General features: G+C 47.8%; 1 protein-coding gene across 3 annotated transcripts in view; it reads left to right on the forward strand.

Moving 5' to 3' along the window:
* LOC118075638 (calcium release-activated calcium channel protein 1) overlaps positions 1-17,650 on the forward strand; it is a 30,996-nt gene that overhangs the window by 4,786 nt on the left and 8,560 nt on the right. The window contains exon 1 of one of the 3 annotated variants that reach the window (XM_035097730.2): positions 1,622-1,907. The exons of 1 other annotated variant lie outside the window; for it this stretch is intronic. In XM_035097730.2, the coding sequence (XP_034953621.1) occupies positions 1,794-1,907 (114 nt within the window). In that variant the 5' untranslated portion in view covers positions 1,622-1,793. Of the gene's footprint in view, positions 1-1,621; positions 1,908-17,650 lie in introns of those variants that run through there. One more of the 3 variants, XM_060269263.1, reaches the window with a different exon arrangement.

Raw genomic sequence — 17,650 nt, forward strand, 5'->3', positions numbered from 1 at the left:
GCCCACAATGGAATTTGCTTCTCAGTAAATGTGCATAGGATTCTGTTGGAAATGCTGCAGCCCTAAAGACAGTGATGCAGTATGAACTCTGGACTTAATTACTTCAGGATTACCTCTCCTGAGGCTGCAGTGTGCGTCACTTCACTTCAAATGGTGATGCACAAGCCCTGCAGTGTCATTCTGCTGATTGGGGTCCCAAATAAACTGGCCCAGGATCTTGCCCAGGCGGCATCACTGGCCAGGTGTGGAGCCACCGCCTTCCGCAGAGCAGCCGCCCCCAAGGATGGTCGCTGGAAGGTCCAGACAGGCAATTAAACCTGTCCCAACAGCTTTTGCTCCCGCTGAACTTGTTCCACATTCTGCCACAGGGTGAGAATGAAGGGTCGGCCTGCCCTCCCCGGCCACCAGCTGAGCGGGGGGCAAGAAAGTAGAAGCTCATTAAAATCTCCAGTGCGTGCCGTATCCATGGTTTTCTGAGCCAGCGTTACTTCACAATCCGACCACTATACGAAATGTGAAAGAGCTCCATTTGTATGCCGGCTTCTCTTTCATTTTGTAAGGGTCTGTAAAAAGCAATGAGAAACGTTGAACAACGAAAAAAAGCTTTCCCCGCGGATTCCTATGCTGTAGTGGCTCTCCTCCCCCTTTTAAGTCTAAAATAAACGGCACATATCAATCATCAGGGCTTTTTCTAGGATGTCACCGCGGCCAGGATATGCACTCACCCCAAATGTCACATGCACAAGAACACAACCCTTTGCCGTGTCCTGAAATACTGTACCATAATTGCACCTTGAAATCTTAATCGGGCATTGGTGCGGCAAATTCATGGAGGAGAGCTTGGCTGAATGCCAGTGAGCCATGTTGCCTGAATGGAACATCCATGTTCAGAGGCAGTTTACCCGACGGGGAGCCACGGTGAAGAGAATCGGTCTTCCTGGAGGCGGGCGCCCTTCTTTGCGGGTACAGTATTCGGTTGGCCACGGGGAGAGCCCGTTACGCTCTCGATCAGCCTTTGCCTTTGCTAGTTTGCCAGCCTGACTAGCTGGCTGGATGGTGCCGATAAGAGTCGTAGTCCAGCACATTTGGAGGGCGCCAGGTTGTCTTTACTACCTGCTCCGCGAGGGAGGCCGCTTCACTACAACTCCCATCACTCCTGTGCAGCGACTGGGGTTGATGGGAGTTCAGAGCGCCACGACCTCGAGAGAGCCACGCTGTCCCTCAGCCCTGGACTCCTTGGACCCGACCCAACAGGGGAGGCCGGCTAAATGGAACCTCCCTCCCTGTACAGTCGCAGCTCGCTGCAGAGGGCCAGCCGCTAATCCCCCAGAACGGGGCATTCCTGCCCTGCCTGGGTGGCGCTGCCTGACACTGGCCCGCTCCAAGGCCCGCGTGCGCCCGGGCGCATCCCGGTGCGTAAAAGGTTCCCTGGCGCCAGCAGGCCGGTTGGCGGGCAGTCGGGTCGTTCGCTCGCTCTCTCGTTCCCTCCCTCCGTGCAGGAGGGGCCTGCGAGGGGAACTTGGCAGCAGCGTGCCGCATCCGGTCTTGGCCCAGCCCCGGAGGGAGGCGCTGCGGAGAGGCGGCCGGGTCGCAGCGAGGCGGAGTGACAGACGGAGGCGCACCGAGCCGGGCGCCATGGGGGGCTGCTGAGGCGCGCGCGGCGGGGGCCCTGCGGCGGCGAGGGCGAGCGGGGCGAAGCAGCAGCCGGAGGAGGCCGAGCAGCCGCTGGAGGTCCGTGTTGCGCGCCGCGCGCCTTCCTGTGCCGCCCGCGCCGCGCCCCGCCGGAGCTCCCCATGAGCCTCAACGAGCACTCCATGCAGGCGCTGTCCTGGCGGAAGCTCTACCTCAGCCGGGCCAAGCTCAAAGCCTCCAGCCGCACCTCGGCGCTGCTCTCCGGCTTCGCCATGGTGAGCGCTCTCCCCCACCTGCCCTGGACCGCCCTCTTTCCCTGCCCCTGCCTGGAGGAGAGCTCCTTTTGGGGCGCCCTCCGGCGGAGAACCGCTTCCTGCCCCCTTCCGCTCCGCGAACGTGTGAATGCTCTGGTCCGAGTTCGGCTCAGGCCCGCGCGCGAGAGCGTTTCAGTGGTGCCGGCGGAGGAAGCAGTTAAACTGAGAGCGCAGTAGGTGCTTTCGACAAACTGCTTAGTCTCTCTGCCCAGGCATCCTCTTCCCTGCTGGAGAGGACAACGCCCGGCCTACCTTGCGGTGTTGTGCGAGGAGGGCAATTAAGTTGGAACGTTATTCCAGCCGGTTAACCGGGAATTAAACCGTGCAAGGCCGGCCAAGAGTTTTGTTCCCCTGCAGTTGCCCCAGCTTCCCTTCAGCAACCTTTGAATTTGTGAAAATGCTTGTTAGACTAATCCCGAGTTAACTGCGGTGGGGCTTAGGGAACTGCCTTATACTTCTGTAGGTGCCAACTCCTACATAGGAGCCAACTCCAAGGGGTTGAAATGCCCCCCCCAAAAAAAAATATTTGAGGAAGCCCCCCGCCCAGTTGATGCACATTCCCATTCAAATGGTGTGTGTGTGTGCCACATCTTGTGATCTTGTGATGCAGAGTAGGGCTTACCTGCGCCCCCCCCATGTTTTATTCAGGTTGGCACCCTGATGCATAATTGGGCCATTTGTCCACAGAGCTCCATACTGCCTGCTCTGAACAGCAGCCACTCTTAGGCAGCTTCTTCCCCTGCCTGGAGATGTCTCGGAGAGAACTGGGGGGTGCGGCTGATGCTCTGGCACCAAGCTGCAGCCCCTCCCAGGCAGGAATCAACAGGGCAGGACTAGGTACTGTATGTGAATATGAACACCCAGCCACTCTCCATCCTAGTCTGTTGATCTAGGCCAGTTCCAGACACTCGCCTTGCAAAACTATCCACACTTACACAGCAGTAAATTCCACCGAACTTACTTAGACTTCTCAGTAAACGTGCAGGGGGGGGGGGGGTTGTGCAATTTGCACTTCAGTGTGAGCAAAAGGCAGAACCCAGGAGGAAAGTGTGCATGTCGGAATGTCGTTGGTTCTTCATGATGCCACAAGAGAGGAAGATTTGCACCTCCTTGAACTTTCCTCCCTTAGTAGGAGTGAACTGTTTGCCAACATTGTTTTGAGTGTAGCTGCAGAGACACCATTACCCAAAGGGATAGAAGTGGACCACTTCTCTGCCCCCACCCTTCCCAGTGAGAATGGGTGTTTTGGGGGAAGGGCTCTGTGGCAGAGTACCTGCGCTATGCATGTAGCTTTGCATGTAGAAGGCCTTGGGTTCAGTTCCTTGGCATCTGGTTCTGTTCGTAGGGCTGGAAGTGCCTCCTGCCTGAAACCCTGGGAGCTGTTGCCAGTCAGTACCAACATGACTGAACTAGATGGACCAAGTGTCTGACTTTATATAAGGCAACTTTCTAGGTTTCCTTTGCTAATAATAGTAATAATTATTCATAACTTATGCTGCATGTTTCCTAATGTGTAGAGTGCACCATTTTGCAAGTGAAGCTGCTTTGAGTGATAGGGATAAATTCTGTGTAAATGTTACTGTGTTGTCCTGGTGTGGATTGATTTGTAGTTGTATTGTTGCAGATTCTGCCTAAGTGCCCAGATGTTGCTGGGCTGCATCTCCCACCATCCCTAACTGTTGGTTAAGCTGGGGGGGGGGCGTCCAACAACATCTGGGACCCAAAGTAGCCAAGACTGTTTGTGTAATCTTCCAACCTTGGGGCATTGCACCCTGTGAGGTCAGTGAGCAAGTAAATGCACAAAAGTGTTTGCCTGCTGCACCTTTATTACCCCAACAGCCAAGGGGCAGAGCTTATCTGCGGTGTGAATAAGCCTCCAGGATGACAAGTTAACTGTGCCAATGACACCCTTCTTTTCTAAACTGTTGTGCTTTGTGAATTCTGGAAAATGGGCAGAGTGACATGGACAGTTATCCTGTTAAATTGTTGCCCAACTTCCCCTAACCTTGAGGTCTTGCATCTACAGTTGCTGCATTTATAACGCTTTATTTAAAGCCTAGGGACCCAGGTGGCGCTGTGGGTTAAACCACAGAGTCTAGGGCTTGCTGATCAGAAGGGTCAGCGGTTCGAATCCCTGCAACGGGGTGAGCTCCCGTTGCTCGGTCCCAGCTCCTGCCCACCTAGCAGTTCGAAAGCACATCAAAGTGCAAGTAGATAAATAGGGACCGCTCCAGCGGGAAGGTAAATCGCGTTTCCGTGCGCTGCTCTGGTTCGCCAGAAGCAGCTTTGTCATGCTGGCCACATGACCCGGAAGCTGTCTGTGGACAAACGCCGGCTCCCTCGGCCTATAGAGCGAGATGAGCGCCGCAACCCCAGAGTCGGACACAACTGGACCTGATGGTCAGGGCCCCCTTTACCTTTACCTATTTAAAGCCTATACATTTCCACCCCAGTAGCCCTGAAGCAAAACCAAAGTAAAACCAAAGCATGTTGCTAAAATTCAGCCCGTGCTGCTGCAACTGAGTTGTATAGCAGTTTACATTTGCTGTCTAAAAAATAGACCATAACAAACATTTTGTCTCGGAGGGAATTCCGCAAATGGGGCATATTAATGAGACTGGAAATGGTCAGTTATTACTTAGGTCTGTACTTAAACCTTCTCTTTCCATAACTTTCTTTGTACAGCCCACTTGGCTGTGGCGAGTCAGAATCTCTTCCAGGTAACATAATGGGGAAGGGTTTGTAGCTAACAGCCCATTGCTTGTTCCCAGTTAACAATGAAAAGCAGGCAGCTTTGACTTATTGTGACTTGCCAGTGTGCCTGTAGCATTCAAAGTACTTGCTGTTTATTTCCCCAGTATGATTCCCCCCCCCCACTGCAGAAGATGAATAAGAGAGGCTGGCCTCTGCCCACCAAATCAGTTCATGGCAGTTGCAGTCCAAAATATTTAAAGAGCACCAGTTGATGAAGGCTGACTTTGGTGTAATTTGAACTGGGGTCTTAGCATATATTATGTCTCATGGGAGCTTCTGCTGACTAAAGAATTCCAAAAAGTGGGGCTGAGGGGGGGGCACAAAGTACATCTACTGTTTTGCACCATTGGCTAAGGTGGATGGTGTATAAACCATTGGCGTCCGTTTGTGTGATTAGGAAGGGGATAATGGACCAAACCAGGGCAAATTCATATTGCCAGCAACTATTCTGGACAAATCTCGGACACAAGAGCAGTTAGAGCTAAAATATGTTTTGATTTTCGTTTGTCATCCCTGAAATGCAGAGGCGTAAGATTTGGGCTGCAGCCCCAGGGAATTAGCCCCACAAAAGTCAAATTGGCAAGGCATCGTCGCTAAGAGGATGAACTAATCAAATCTCATCCTTGCTGCAAAGTCAGTGCACTAATTTAGGCAGGACTCTCCTCCACGCTCTATGTTACTGGTAGCTTCAACCTCCCCATTTGCTGTATGAGGATAAAAATATTGACCTGCCTTCAGTAATGCGGGTGGAAACTTTTCCAGGGCTTCATTTTTCTGCAGAAAATGTTCCTTTATTTCATCAGCAGCAATGAATGCCTGCCGACTGCAAATGCAACAACAGGTGAGCCTGGCAGCCCCGGAGTTTTAGCTTTGTTTACTAAATTCAGGTAAAATAAAAAATGGGGAATTCGATCCCTCTCTAGGGGAGCATTTTTTTTAGCTGCAGGGTGGCATTCCCTTCTGGGCACCTTTCCAGGGACACATGGGGAGCCAGTGGTCTGTGGGGCCAGAGGCAAAAATGGGCAGAGTGAGACCCTTTTCAGAGGCCCCCTCCCTCAAGGCAAACAAAGAAACATTATCCCCATTCAGAACATACCAGCCAGGTAGAAGGCCCAGAGCAGAGCCAGTGAGAGGGGGAGAGAATCCCAAAGGCTCAACAGAGAGCAGAAATGGAGAGCTGCATTTGCCTCCCCCCCTTCTCTCTCCCCCCCCCCAAGCCTGAGGTTCTCAACTCCTGCTCCTGGGCACCAGAAAGTTTTCCTATGCAAACTGAACTATTTCCAGTGCAATTTCTTTGTGCATATAACCCAAGTTTGCATAGGACCCCCCCAAGCTCACATCACTACCCAACCTTAGAAGGCTGCTGTGCAGGTGGTATGAGATAATGAATTCAAATTCAATCTGCTGTGTTAGGTTTAGTTGGCTAATTGCACCTATTAACTAGTTTTTAGGTTTGCTGTAGCAGAAACCCAATGGATGGCATTGTGGGCTGCTGTGCCTTGTTTTGCAAACTGTTTTCAAAAATGAAAGGGGAAAAAAGCTTGCCAGCTCTTCAGACCTCTTGTTCCATTTTTAAAATACAGGCTTTGTTTGTTTTTTTGTTTTTTGTTTAAAGGGGGGGTCTGAATTGCAACTTACTGACTTTTTTTTTTAAAAAAAGAAAATACTGCAGCTCTCAAAACGGGAAGAAAACAGAAGAGGATGCTGTTTCACAGAACAGCCTCTTCTGCTTGGCAGCCTGCTACTGGCCAGATAAATGTCAGTTGTTCTTCAGCAGCTAAAAACAGGTTGTGGCTCTTGAAGGGTCTTTGGAGAAGGCTGACGTCTGCTTGATTGACGGGTGACTTGTGTTGCCTTGGGAGCTGCAGGCTAAACACGTGATGCCTCTGGAGCAAAGCATTTTAATTTCACAGCTGTGCAACCATTTAAAAACCCCTTCGTTCCAAGTGTTGCACGAGAGCTGTTTCCCGGATGCATGTTTTATAAAGGCAGGCGAGGAGCGAGGGAAAGGGCAATGGATCTGGGCTGTGCTTTCCCCCCTTACCTGATGTTCTAGCACAGGGATGGGCAGAAGGTAGATGAGGATCTACCTGTAGATCTCTCGGTGATTTGCAGTAAGTAGATCACCAAAGGCATCTTGACTCCCAGTTGTTTAAACCAGTGTTTCCCAACCTTGTGCCTCCAGATGTTTTGAGACTACAATTCCCATCATCCCTAGCTAGCAAGACCAGTGGTCAGGAATGATGGGAATTGTAGTCCGAAAACAGCTGGAGGCACAAGGTTGGGAAACACTGGTTTAAACAACAACAGCAAAATGACTTTTCCCACCAAAACCAAGAAAAGGAACTGGGAGGTGGATTGTGATCTCAGTTCAGTTCCAGTACCACAGACAAACATCTAGGCTCAGAATGTTCACAGAGGCCCCTGTTCTTCGGATGAAGGGTGGTATGCTAATAATAATAATAATAATAATAATAATAATAATAACAACAACTGACTGGCAGAAGTTGCAGCTGATTGTTTTTTGTTTTACTAGAATCCCATCAAGGCTGACCCCTGATATAATTAGTTTGGCACATACATAGGTGGTTGTGTTGCAGAGATCACTCTGCTCCAGGAGATGTTCTGTGCCTGAGAAAGTGGTCTAAGAGGAAAAGACTCAACCTGGGGGACTTCCTCCCCCCCCCACATACCTGATTTTAAACTGCAAATGCAGAGAATGACCATGGGACCTTCTTTCTTCAAAGGATGTGCTTCCCCACTGAACTGTTTGGTTGCAGGCTGGAGTACAGCGGGTAGAGCAGCATGCAGAACATCCCAGATGCAGTCCCCAACACCTCCAGTTGGGAAGCATGTGCATGCACATGCTGTGGTCTGAACCTCTAGAGAATTGCTGCCATTCGGCATGGACTGTACTGCGCCGATGAGTATGTGCCATGTTATGAAAGGGGCTAGAGGCTATTTAATGCACTCAAGTTATATCTGTGAAGAGACTCTCATTCTGCATTTGATGGATGCTTTTGGCCTAATTGGAAGGTATGGGCAATTCCAAAGGGTCGGAATGAAGGGAACATGTCCTGTTCCCCACCACCACCAGTTCTCACACGTGTGTGCACGCCGTGTTCCCCCGTTGGTTAACCCCTCTGGTCACTTGAAGGCACTCTTCCCATACAATTGCAGTCATGAACAGGAAGTTCATTAGTCAATTAGTCACAACTACATGTAACACCAGATGGCGCTGTTGAGCACAAAACTTTTCTACGTGATTTTACATAGGGTTTTTTCTGTTGTCATAACAATTTAATTTATGACATATTTATAGCGTTTTTCCTGTGTGTAGATCCACCCTAAGCGTTCTTGCAGGAAAGCTAACTGCATCGAAATCAGGCAGAACTTACTTCAGAGAAAATGTGCTTAGGATGGGAACATTAATGTGAAATTATTCTGGCGTATAAGACGACTGGGCATATAAGTTGACTGGGCGCATAAGACGACCCCCAACTTTTCCAGTTAAAATATAGAACTTGATATATACTCGCCCTATAAGAAATACGACCCGGCGTGTAAGACGACCCCCAACTTTTGAGAAGATTTTCCTGGGTTAAAAAAGTAGTCTTATACTCAGGAATATACAGTATTTCTGCTTCAGAAAACCAAACAATAATACATTAAAACAGTAGAGTTGCAGTTTTTTTAAAAAACAAACTCTGCAGCAATGTTAAAGATATAGAAGATTTGCGCAAAAAAAAGAACTTGGGAGAACATGAAATTCGGTCGCAGGCAAGCCTTCCTGGGGAAACCATGAAAAATGATAAATGGTGCTGCTACCCAAAGCGCCCTGTTCCTGATAAGATATTCCTGGTCCAAGGGATTTTGCTGCCTGAGACAGAGAACAATCAAGGTGTGTATTGCCCAAGGCCAGGTTCATGCAGGAGGAAGTAGAGCTTTAGACCCCCAGGACCCCCAAGCACTGGAGGGCTTTGGTGGTTAATTGACTTTGATGGCCATTGACTTGCTCCCGAGTCCTGCAGTAAGGAGCCAAGGGGCAAGTGGGACCCAGAATGTAACTTTGGTTTCTGATTAACTTCGTTGTCAGTTGGCTGGCTTCTTTTCCAAGTAAATGCCTCTCCCTTAAAGTTTCAGTTGGTGAATTGTCTGCCTTCTGACTGATGAGTTGCTTAGTTAGACTGTTTAGATTTAAATGTCCACAGCAAAATCTCAGTCTTGTTCCCCCTGGAGTTTTGTTTGTTTGTTCATTCATTTTGCTTCATAGTTTCTGAAATGTGGAAGGAAGTGTGAGGGATTTTTGTGTTTAAGAAACTAAAGCAGCTGCTCGTTGTTGGAAAGAGAAGCTGTCTTCAATTGATTTTTTTTCATCCCCTAAAGCAGCAGCATTGAAAGATCCTCCGGGGGGGGGGGCGACCAGGGGGACCCATTGATTAAACCAGCTAAAAGCTTTATTTGTCTTCTGATTGAAATCATTAGCAGCTTCCAACTCTGCTCTCCATTCAAGCGAGATGTGGGCAAACTTGATAAAGTAGCAGTCTATGTCAATTTTCTTTGCCCTTAACTAGTATCCTTCAGCTTTTTACATCCTAGATGCACCCAGACATGCACTGGTGGCCTTATTTCTATTTTTATTAACCATATGTTTGTATAGCTGTATTGCTGCTGTTGTGATTTGCCTTAGCAGGGCCGGCTCTACGTAGACCCCCGGTGGCGCAGGGCACCATGGCGCCGGCCCGCCAGGAGGGCGCTGCGAGCTGCGCCCGCCGGCCGGCCGGTCCACTGCGCAGCTGTGCGCGGCGCCCACCTGCCCACCGCGCTGGGAAACGGGGCGGGAGGGCTCCGGAGAGATCGCGCTGTGCCTGCCTGCCCGCCCGCCGTGCAGCAGCGCCCCGCCCACCGCCCTGGGAAACAGGGCGGAAGGGCGCCGGAGAGATCCGGCGCACCATGGCGCCAGGGGCACTTAAGACAGCCCTGTGCCTTAGATCAGTAGCCCAGTAGAGCAGACAGCAGGAGCTGGCTCTCTCCATGTGCCGCGGGCCAACTTTTACAGGTGAGCAGGGCCACCCTCCTGCCAGTCACCTGACTTCACATGTTGCCAGGTGACCTGCTTTGAGACTTGCACAGCACTGCGTATGGAGCTATGTAAGCCCCAACAAAGCTAATCTTTGAGTGTTGTATGGTGCCCCATTCAGGTCCCTTTGGCCCACGGCATATAGGACATTGTAGCTTGGCCAAAATGGCCCTGTGAGCCAAAAGGGGACGACTGAGGGGGGCTTAATCTGGCCTGCAGACTGGATGTTCTACCCCACACCCTGCAGTAAAAGATCCTTTCCCACCAGTCAAAGACCATTGGCTTAAGCCAGCCTGGTAACCTCATTCTGTGGAGTACAGTGTTCTCCAGCCTCTGGGAATGAGGTCTACAGTACTTGGGTTCTTCCAAATCACCCAAGAGCTTGTTGGTTTTTCTCAGCAGAAACAACGGAAGCATCTGCCTGCGTCAGTTTTGGGAGGTTTCAATTTCCTGTGCTTTTTTTACTATGCACAGCCCATTATTGTCTGTGGTTGAAAGTGGTTTCTGCCTGCTTCCCGGAGGGCACCCTTGTGATAAGTGCGTCACATCCCAAACGCCTCTCCAAGCAAAGTGATGCTGGCTTTTGTCCAAGGCACCAGCAAACGCTTCTGCCCAAAAGCATCCTTAAGAAGTGTTTTCCACTTTCTCAGCTGGTGCTGCCAGTTGGGAGGCCCCGTTATGCCAACTGCAGGCTTTCATTGTATAAGACTATTGTTCCACATAGAAGTGAGCTCGAGTCGTTGGCAAGGAGTCCTGTTCCTGTAACAGGGAGAATTGGTTGCTGTTTAGCCAACTGGAGGCTGGCCTTGTTTTGTTTTTTAAAAGGATGTGTGCTGTGATGCCCCCACCCCCACCCAATATCCTACATTTTTCCTTCCTCCAATAAAATATAGAACATTTTAAAGGAACCGAATGTGATTCATTGAAGCATAGAATTCTAGAGCAGGAAGATCATATAATCCAACCCCTTAAATTAGGCATCCCCAAACTTCAGCCCTCCAGATGTTTTGGACTACAATTCCCATCTTCCCCAACCACTGTTAGCTAGGGATCATGGGAGTTGTAGGCCAAAACATCTGGAGGGCCGCAGTTTGGGGATGCCTGCCTTAAATCACTGATTGCCGAAAAGGCAGACACCCTCCTTCTGGGCATTTTAACCATTTTAACATATTTTATTACGTTGATGGTTTCAATAATAACTACCTTGTCCTCAGTTTATCTGGTAGTGATTGATTTGGGGCTCTAAAGGTATTCTTATATTCTCTAGCTTTGTAGTACTTGGACTTTGCTGTGTTTTATTAAAAGTTGTATTTGCTGTTTTATGTTTTGATCAGTGTTTTGTCTATGTCACCTGGTAGTTCCGGCACATGGCAACTAATAAATTTTAATCCCCTATATATATTGTTTCTCTGCTCACTATGCATTTGGACAACTCCTGAGGTTTTCCACGATGGGAGCATCTTCAGTTTCAAGCTCCAGATCAGAGGTTGTTTAAAAATAATCTTTTTTTCCCATATACTATAACAAGTTATATTTGTTACTCAACAATTATATTCCCATTTAACAAAACTAGTGACTTCCTGCTCACCCAACATCAATATTTATAACCCAAATTGCAAACAGTTATCTTTTAAGTTTCCATGTTATCTAATTTCATCCTTTTTAACATGTTTCTTAATACCTGTATATTCTGCTATTTTCTTACACTCCAAATCCCGTTTCCAGTCTTGTTTAAAAGATTCTAAATTTGTATCTTTTATCAGTGCCATCAATTTTGCCATCTGCATGTTCCAAGATTTTCACCAGCAATTCTTCCTTTGAAAATGTTCTCTCCTTCCATTTCTGTGCATAGCGAATCCTTGCCACTGTAGACACATACATAAATACCGTTGAGGCTTTCTTTGGGATTTCGCTGTCTAGTATGGCCTCACTTTTTTTAAAAAAAAATATCTTAATTTCATTATATATCATGTCCCAAAAGGCCTTTGCTTTCCTGCAGGTCCACCTCATATCATAGAATGACCCCTCCTAGTCCTTACATTTCCAACACCTGTTTGATCCATTTTTGTACATTTGAGCTAGCTTCTTTGGGGTTAAATACCATCTAGATATCATCTTGCAATAGTTTTCTTTTAAGGCATAACATGCTGGAAATTTCATTCCTTTTTTCCAAAGCTTTTCCCAGGCAGAAATCCAGAAAGATTGGGGGAAGGTTTTTGAGGAGTTCTCTACAACAGCTCCACAAGTGGTTATCCTCTATGCAGAATTGGTTCTTCTGCATCTGTTCAGAGACTGGAATAGAGAACCTAAACACCACGAGCTGATTTTGCATTTCCTTTTGGCTGCAAGGGCCACCATTGCACATTTTTGGAGAAAGTTTAAAACCAGAATCTGGTATCAACAGATCTACAGAAATTGTTTGTTTAGCCTAAGCTATTACAAAATACATAAAACAGAATAAAAACCGGAATAGAATATATGACACAGTTAAAATAAAAAAATTTCCTTCCAGCAGCACCTTAGAGACCAACTAAGTTTGTCGTTGGTATGAGCTTTCGTGTGCATGCACACTTCTTCAGATATCGGTATATGAAGAAGTGTGCATGCACATGAAAGCTCATACCAATAACAAACTTAGTTGGTCTCTAAGGTGCTGCTGGAAGGATTTTTTTTATTTTGTTTTGACTACGTCAGACCAACACGGCTACCTACCTGTAAACAGTTAAAATAATTATTCAAACCAGACATTCTGTCAGATAAGAGTTTGCTCCCCTGAAGAATTTAACTTGTCATCCCCACAAATTTTCTCCTTCCAAATTGCCACTCTAGAAGCAAAACAGACTACTTTTTCAGAGGTATAGGGCGACCTGTCCCCTAATAAAAAGTTAATAAAATATCCCATCTATTTCTCAACTGAGAGGTGTAAATTTTTAAACAAGACTGCTCTTAAGTGCTCATAGATTGGACAAATCAGTAAGTGGTGGGGTAAATCTTCAGGAACATTACCCCATGTGGGCAAACTGTCTCCTCATAGGGCATCAGGCGATAGTGTGGAACCACAGAGCTGTAAAGGCTTCCCTTCATTTCACATTTGAGATGCTGATTGCATAGTGAGGGGACTGAGGGCAAGGGGTCTGAATGGGTAGTTTGGCGCACAAAGCACATTTGGAGAAGCTCGCATACAAAATGAAGGTATTGTGCAAGCAAAGGGAACATGGTCCATTTCTGTCAATAGGGCAGTGGTGTAGCATGAGTTGCCAGCACCCGGGGCCGCACAGAGGTGGAGGGTGGGTGGGAGGGAAACAGACAGAGTACGCATCCGCATTCAACTGTCTAATGGTGTCCATGTCCCCCCAGGAGATTGTAGCCACAGAGATTAGGGGGGGGGAGCTGTTCTGTTGTCTGGAGAGGTCACTTTCTGGTTTGCATGGAAAAGAGAATTGACTGACTCAAGATTGGTGGGGAGCACTTAGTTTTGAAGTACTTTGAGCCTGGCTGGTGCTCTTGTGGTATTTTGCAAATGAAAACTTAATAAAGATCATTTATATGTATGTATAAAAGTTTCCGCATGATAATTCCTGAAATCAAAGAGCAGATTTTGGAAGATGTTTGAAAAAAACTGGGTGCCATTTTGAATTGCCTTGAAATCTTTTGATGAAGGGTGGTATATAAATCAAACAAACAATTAGGAAAGAAATGGAGTGGCCCTCATAGTCAACAAAGAGTGGCAAAAGCCGTACTGGGATGCAATCTCATTAATGATAGAATGATCTCGATACAATTCCAAGGCAGACCTTTTAACATCACAGTAATCCAAGTTTGTGCACCAACTACCGGTGCTGAAGAAAGTGAAATTGACCAATTCTATGATTTACGGCACCTTCTAGAAAGGATGTTCTTCTCATTATAGGGGATTGAAATGCTAAAGAGATAAAAGGAATAACTGGCAAGTTTGGCCTTGGAGTTCAAAACGAAGAAGGGCATAGGCTGTCAAGAGAACAAGCTGGTCATCACAAACACTCTTTTCCAACAACAGAAGAGACGACTCTACGCATGGACATCACCAGATGGGCAGCATTGAAATAAGATTGATTATATTCTCTGCAGCCAAAGATGGAGAAGCTCTATACAGTCAGCAAAAACAAGACCTGGAGCTGACTGTGGCTCAGATCACCAGCTTCTTATAGCAAAATTCCAGATTAAACTGAAGAAAGGAAAGGAAAAACCACTGGGCCAGTAAGACACAATCTAAATCAAATCCCTTATGAATACAGTGGAAGTGAGGAACAGGTTTAAGGATTTAGATTTGGTGGACAGAGTGCCTGAAGAACTAAGGCCTTACAAATAGCGGGGGGGGGGGAAAGAAGGCAGGCAAAATGCGAGGGAGATAGTGAAAGAGATACAGTGGTTACCCCTTTAATCCGTTCTGAAGGCACCTTCGTAGGTCGAAAAATTCGTAAGTCGAAAAGCGCCATTGGAAACGCGATTTCCCATAGGAATACATTGGAAACTGAAAAATTCGTAAGTCGAAGCAACCCCATCTAAAAATTCGCAAGTCGAAAAAACCCTATCTAAAACCGCCGCAGTTTCCGTTCAGATGTCGAGAAATTCGTAAGTGTGCGGCCATTTGCCCCACTCGTAAGTCGAAAAATTCAGTTGTCGAGTCGTTCATAAGTCGAGGTGCCACTGTACAGGAAATTGAATGCAGATTTCCAAAAAATAGCAAGGAGAGACAAGAGGGTCTTCTTAAATGAGCAATGCAAAGAAACAGAGGAAAACAACAGAATGGGAGAAACCAGAGATCTGTTCAAGAAAATTGGAGATATGAAAGGAACATTTCGTACAAAGATTACCATAATCAAGGACAAAAGTGGAAAGGACCTAACAGAAGCAGAAAACATCAAGAAGAGGTGGCAAGAATACACAGAGGAATTATACCAGAAAGATATGGATGTCTTGTACACCCCAGGTAGTGTGGTTGCTGACCTTGAGCCATACATCCTGGAGAGTGAAGTCAAATGGGCCTTAGAAAGCACTGCAAATAATAACGCCAGTGGAAGTGATGATATTCCAGCTGAACTATTTAAAATTTTAAAAGATGATGCTGTTAAGGTGCTACACTCAATATGCCAGCAAGTTTGGAAAACTCAGCAGTGGCCAGAGGATTGGAGAATATCAGTCTACATCCCAATCCCAAAGAAGGGCAGTGCCAAAGAATGCTCCAACTACTGCACAATTGTGCTCATTTCACACGCTAGCAAGGTTATGCTTAAAATTCTACAAGGCAGGCTTAAGCAGTATGTGGACCGAGAACTCCCAGAAGTGCAAGCTGGATTTCGAAGGGGCAGAGGAACCAGAGATCAAATTGCAAACATGTGCTGGATTTAGAGAAAGCTAGAAACTCTGGACCATAAAGAAGGCTAATTGCCAAAGAATTGATGCTTTTGAATTATGGTGCTGGAGGAGACTCTTGAGAGTCCCATGGACTGCAAGAAGATCAAACCTATCCATTCTGAAGGAAATCAGCCCTGAGTGCTCACTGGAAGGACAGATCCTGAAGCTGAGGCTCCAATACTTTGGCCACCTCATGAGAAGAGAAGACTCCCTGGAAAAGACCCTGATGTTGGGAAAGATGGAGGGCACAAGGAGAAGGGGACGACAAAGGACGAGATGGTTGGACAGTGTTCTCGAAGCTACGAACATGAGTCTGACCAAACTGCGGGAGGCAGTGGAAGACAGGAGTGCCTGGCGTGCTCAGGTCCATGGGGTCACGAAGAGCCGGACATGACTAAACAACTAAACAACAAGTTTTAAAGGCTTTTTTTTTTTTAAAAAAGGGGGGGGCAACTGATTACTGCTTAACTCAAGATTATGTTGGGAAACGCCTTGGATGAAGAAGAAGAAGAAGAAGAAGAAGAAGAAGAAGAAGAAGAAGAAGAAGAAGAAGAAGAAGAAGAAGAGTAGTTTGGATTTGATATCCCGCTTTATCACTACCCGAAGGAGTTTCAAAGCAGCTAACAATCTCCTTTCCCCTCCTCCCCCACAACAGACACCCTGTGAGGTGGGTGGGGCTGAGAGTCTTCAGAAAAGTGTGACTAGCCCAAGGTCACCCAGCAGCTGCATGTGGAGGAGCGGAGACACGAACCCTGTTCCCCAGATTACAAGTCTACTGCTCTTAACCACTACACCACACTGGTTTCCTCTTGCTGCTTGAAAGCCAGTTGGGAGGATGGCAGGCAAACTTCCCTGGGCAGGGTGTTCTGAGAAGGCTACCTCCGACAGTGGTATTCCATAAGTGAGCAATCTCCTGGCATTTACTTAAGGTTTCCAGGCTCTTTGGAAGTCCAGGAAATGCCGTGCTAGAGACTTACAAAGCAAACCTTGCCCCCTCCTGTTCCGCCCTCTACCAGGACCTCCCTGCCTTGCTGGATGGGCAGGAGGGGCCCTTGTGGAATGCCAAGTATTCCATCTCTGCACTGGGAGGGGCACTTCCTTTGATAAACCCAGCTTCTGTGCCAGCTCTGGCAAAAAAGACAATTCTTAGCCTTTAACTGTGGAGCTTTCAAAGCAGAAGGAGGTTGTGTTAATGGGTGATGGGAAAGTGTTCCTTAAGTTTGCTTTATGTGTGGCTTCCTCTGCAGAAAGCAGCCTTTGCCAACCTGGTACCCTCCAGATGTTTTGGGACTGTAGCTGTGCTGGCTGGTGGGAGTTGTAGTCCAGGCTGGCAAATGCAGTTGGGCACGAGAGAAAGCACATGGCGTGGAAGATGGTTGGGTGTGGTATCTTCTGAGGCGCAATTGGAGACATGTGTGAGAGCCTCTTTCAACTATGTAAATATCCTCCTTTCTGTCATCTCAACTCAAAGGCGGGGAGAGGAGTCCCAGCAGTCTTCTCTCCGCATACCTGCCAAGTTCCTGCCTGAAAAATAAGGGATTGGACTGGAAGTAGCGGAGCGGAAGTAGCGCTGCAGCCATTTTGTAACTGGGCGGAGCATGCTCAGAAGCGACTTTTGATGCTGCTCTGCCCTGTTCCAAAATGGCCGCTGCACCAGCAGTCGCGCTGCAGCCATTTTGGAACTGGGCAGAGCAGCATCAAAAATCGCTTCTGAGCATGCTCCGCCCAGTTCCAAAATGGCCACCGCGCCAGAATAAACCGGGGAAAAACAAAAAAATCCATTTTTTTCGGCTGGGAACAGCTGGAAAAACGGGGGTTTCCCAGGGAATACGGGAGACTTGGCAGCTATGTCTCTCCGGCTACTGGCCAAACTGCGGCCTCTTTGGGTTTAGTGAGATTGGAACATGGGATGCCTCCATGCCGGGCTCTGGCACAGCCCAGGTTTCATGCTGTGGCTTGGATGTGGCCCTTGAGGCCCCTTTTCTTGGCCCTCCGGACTCCCCGCAGCCCACACCCTTTGCTAGCTCTGCAATGGACCATGCTTGAGTCTTCGAGCTCCGGCAATTCCTCTCGCTTGCCCAAATGGACAGAGAGGCATGCATGGATGGAAGCTGGACAAAGGTGGGATCGGCCCAAGACATGCTGGCGCCTGAGGCAAACCACCAAAGGCCTTCCTCCCCAGGAAGAAGAGGTGAGGGAAGATGTACATCAGGAACAAGGGAGAAATAAAGATGCACACCGTGAATATGGGTGGGAGGAGACCAGCATCACCTCTTATACACCAAGAGGCCTCTGTAGAGGCAGTGTGGCCGGGGGGGCGGGCGGTTTGCAGAGTGGGCGGCCAACCAGTTTCCAAATTGTTTTTATTTGTTTTTCCAAATTTTACGAAATTAGCCACAAATCAAAACAAATTTAATACAATTTTTCCAAAAATTGGTCTCCCACACTCAGTTCTTGGTGCGTCCAAGATTTCGTC

Source organism: Zootoca vivipara, chromosome 17 (genome assembly GCF_963506605.1).
Source record: "Zootoca vivipara chromosome 17, rZooViv1.1, whole genome shotgun sequence".
Lineage (NCBI taxonomy): Eukaryota > Metazoa > Chordata > Lepidosauria > Squamata > Lacertidae > Zootoca > Zootoca vivipara.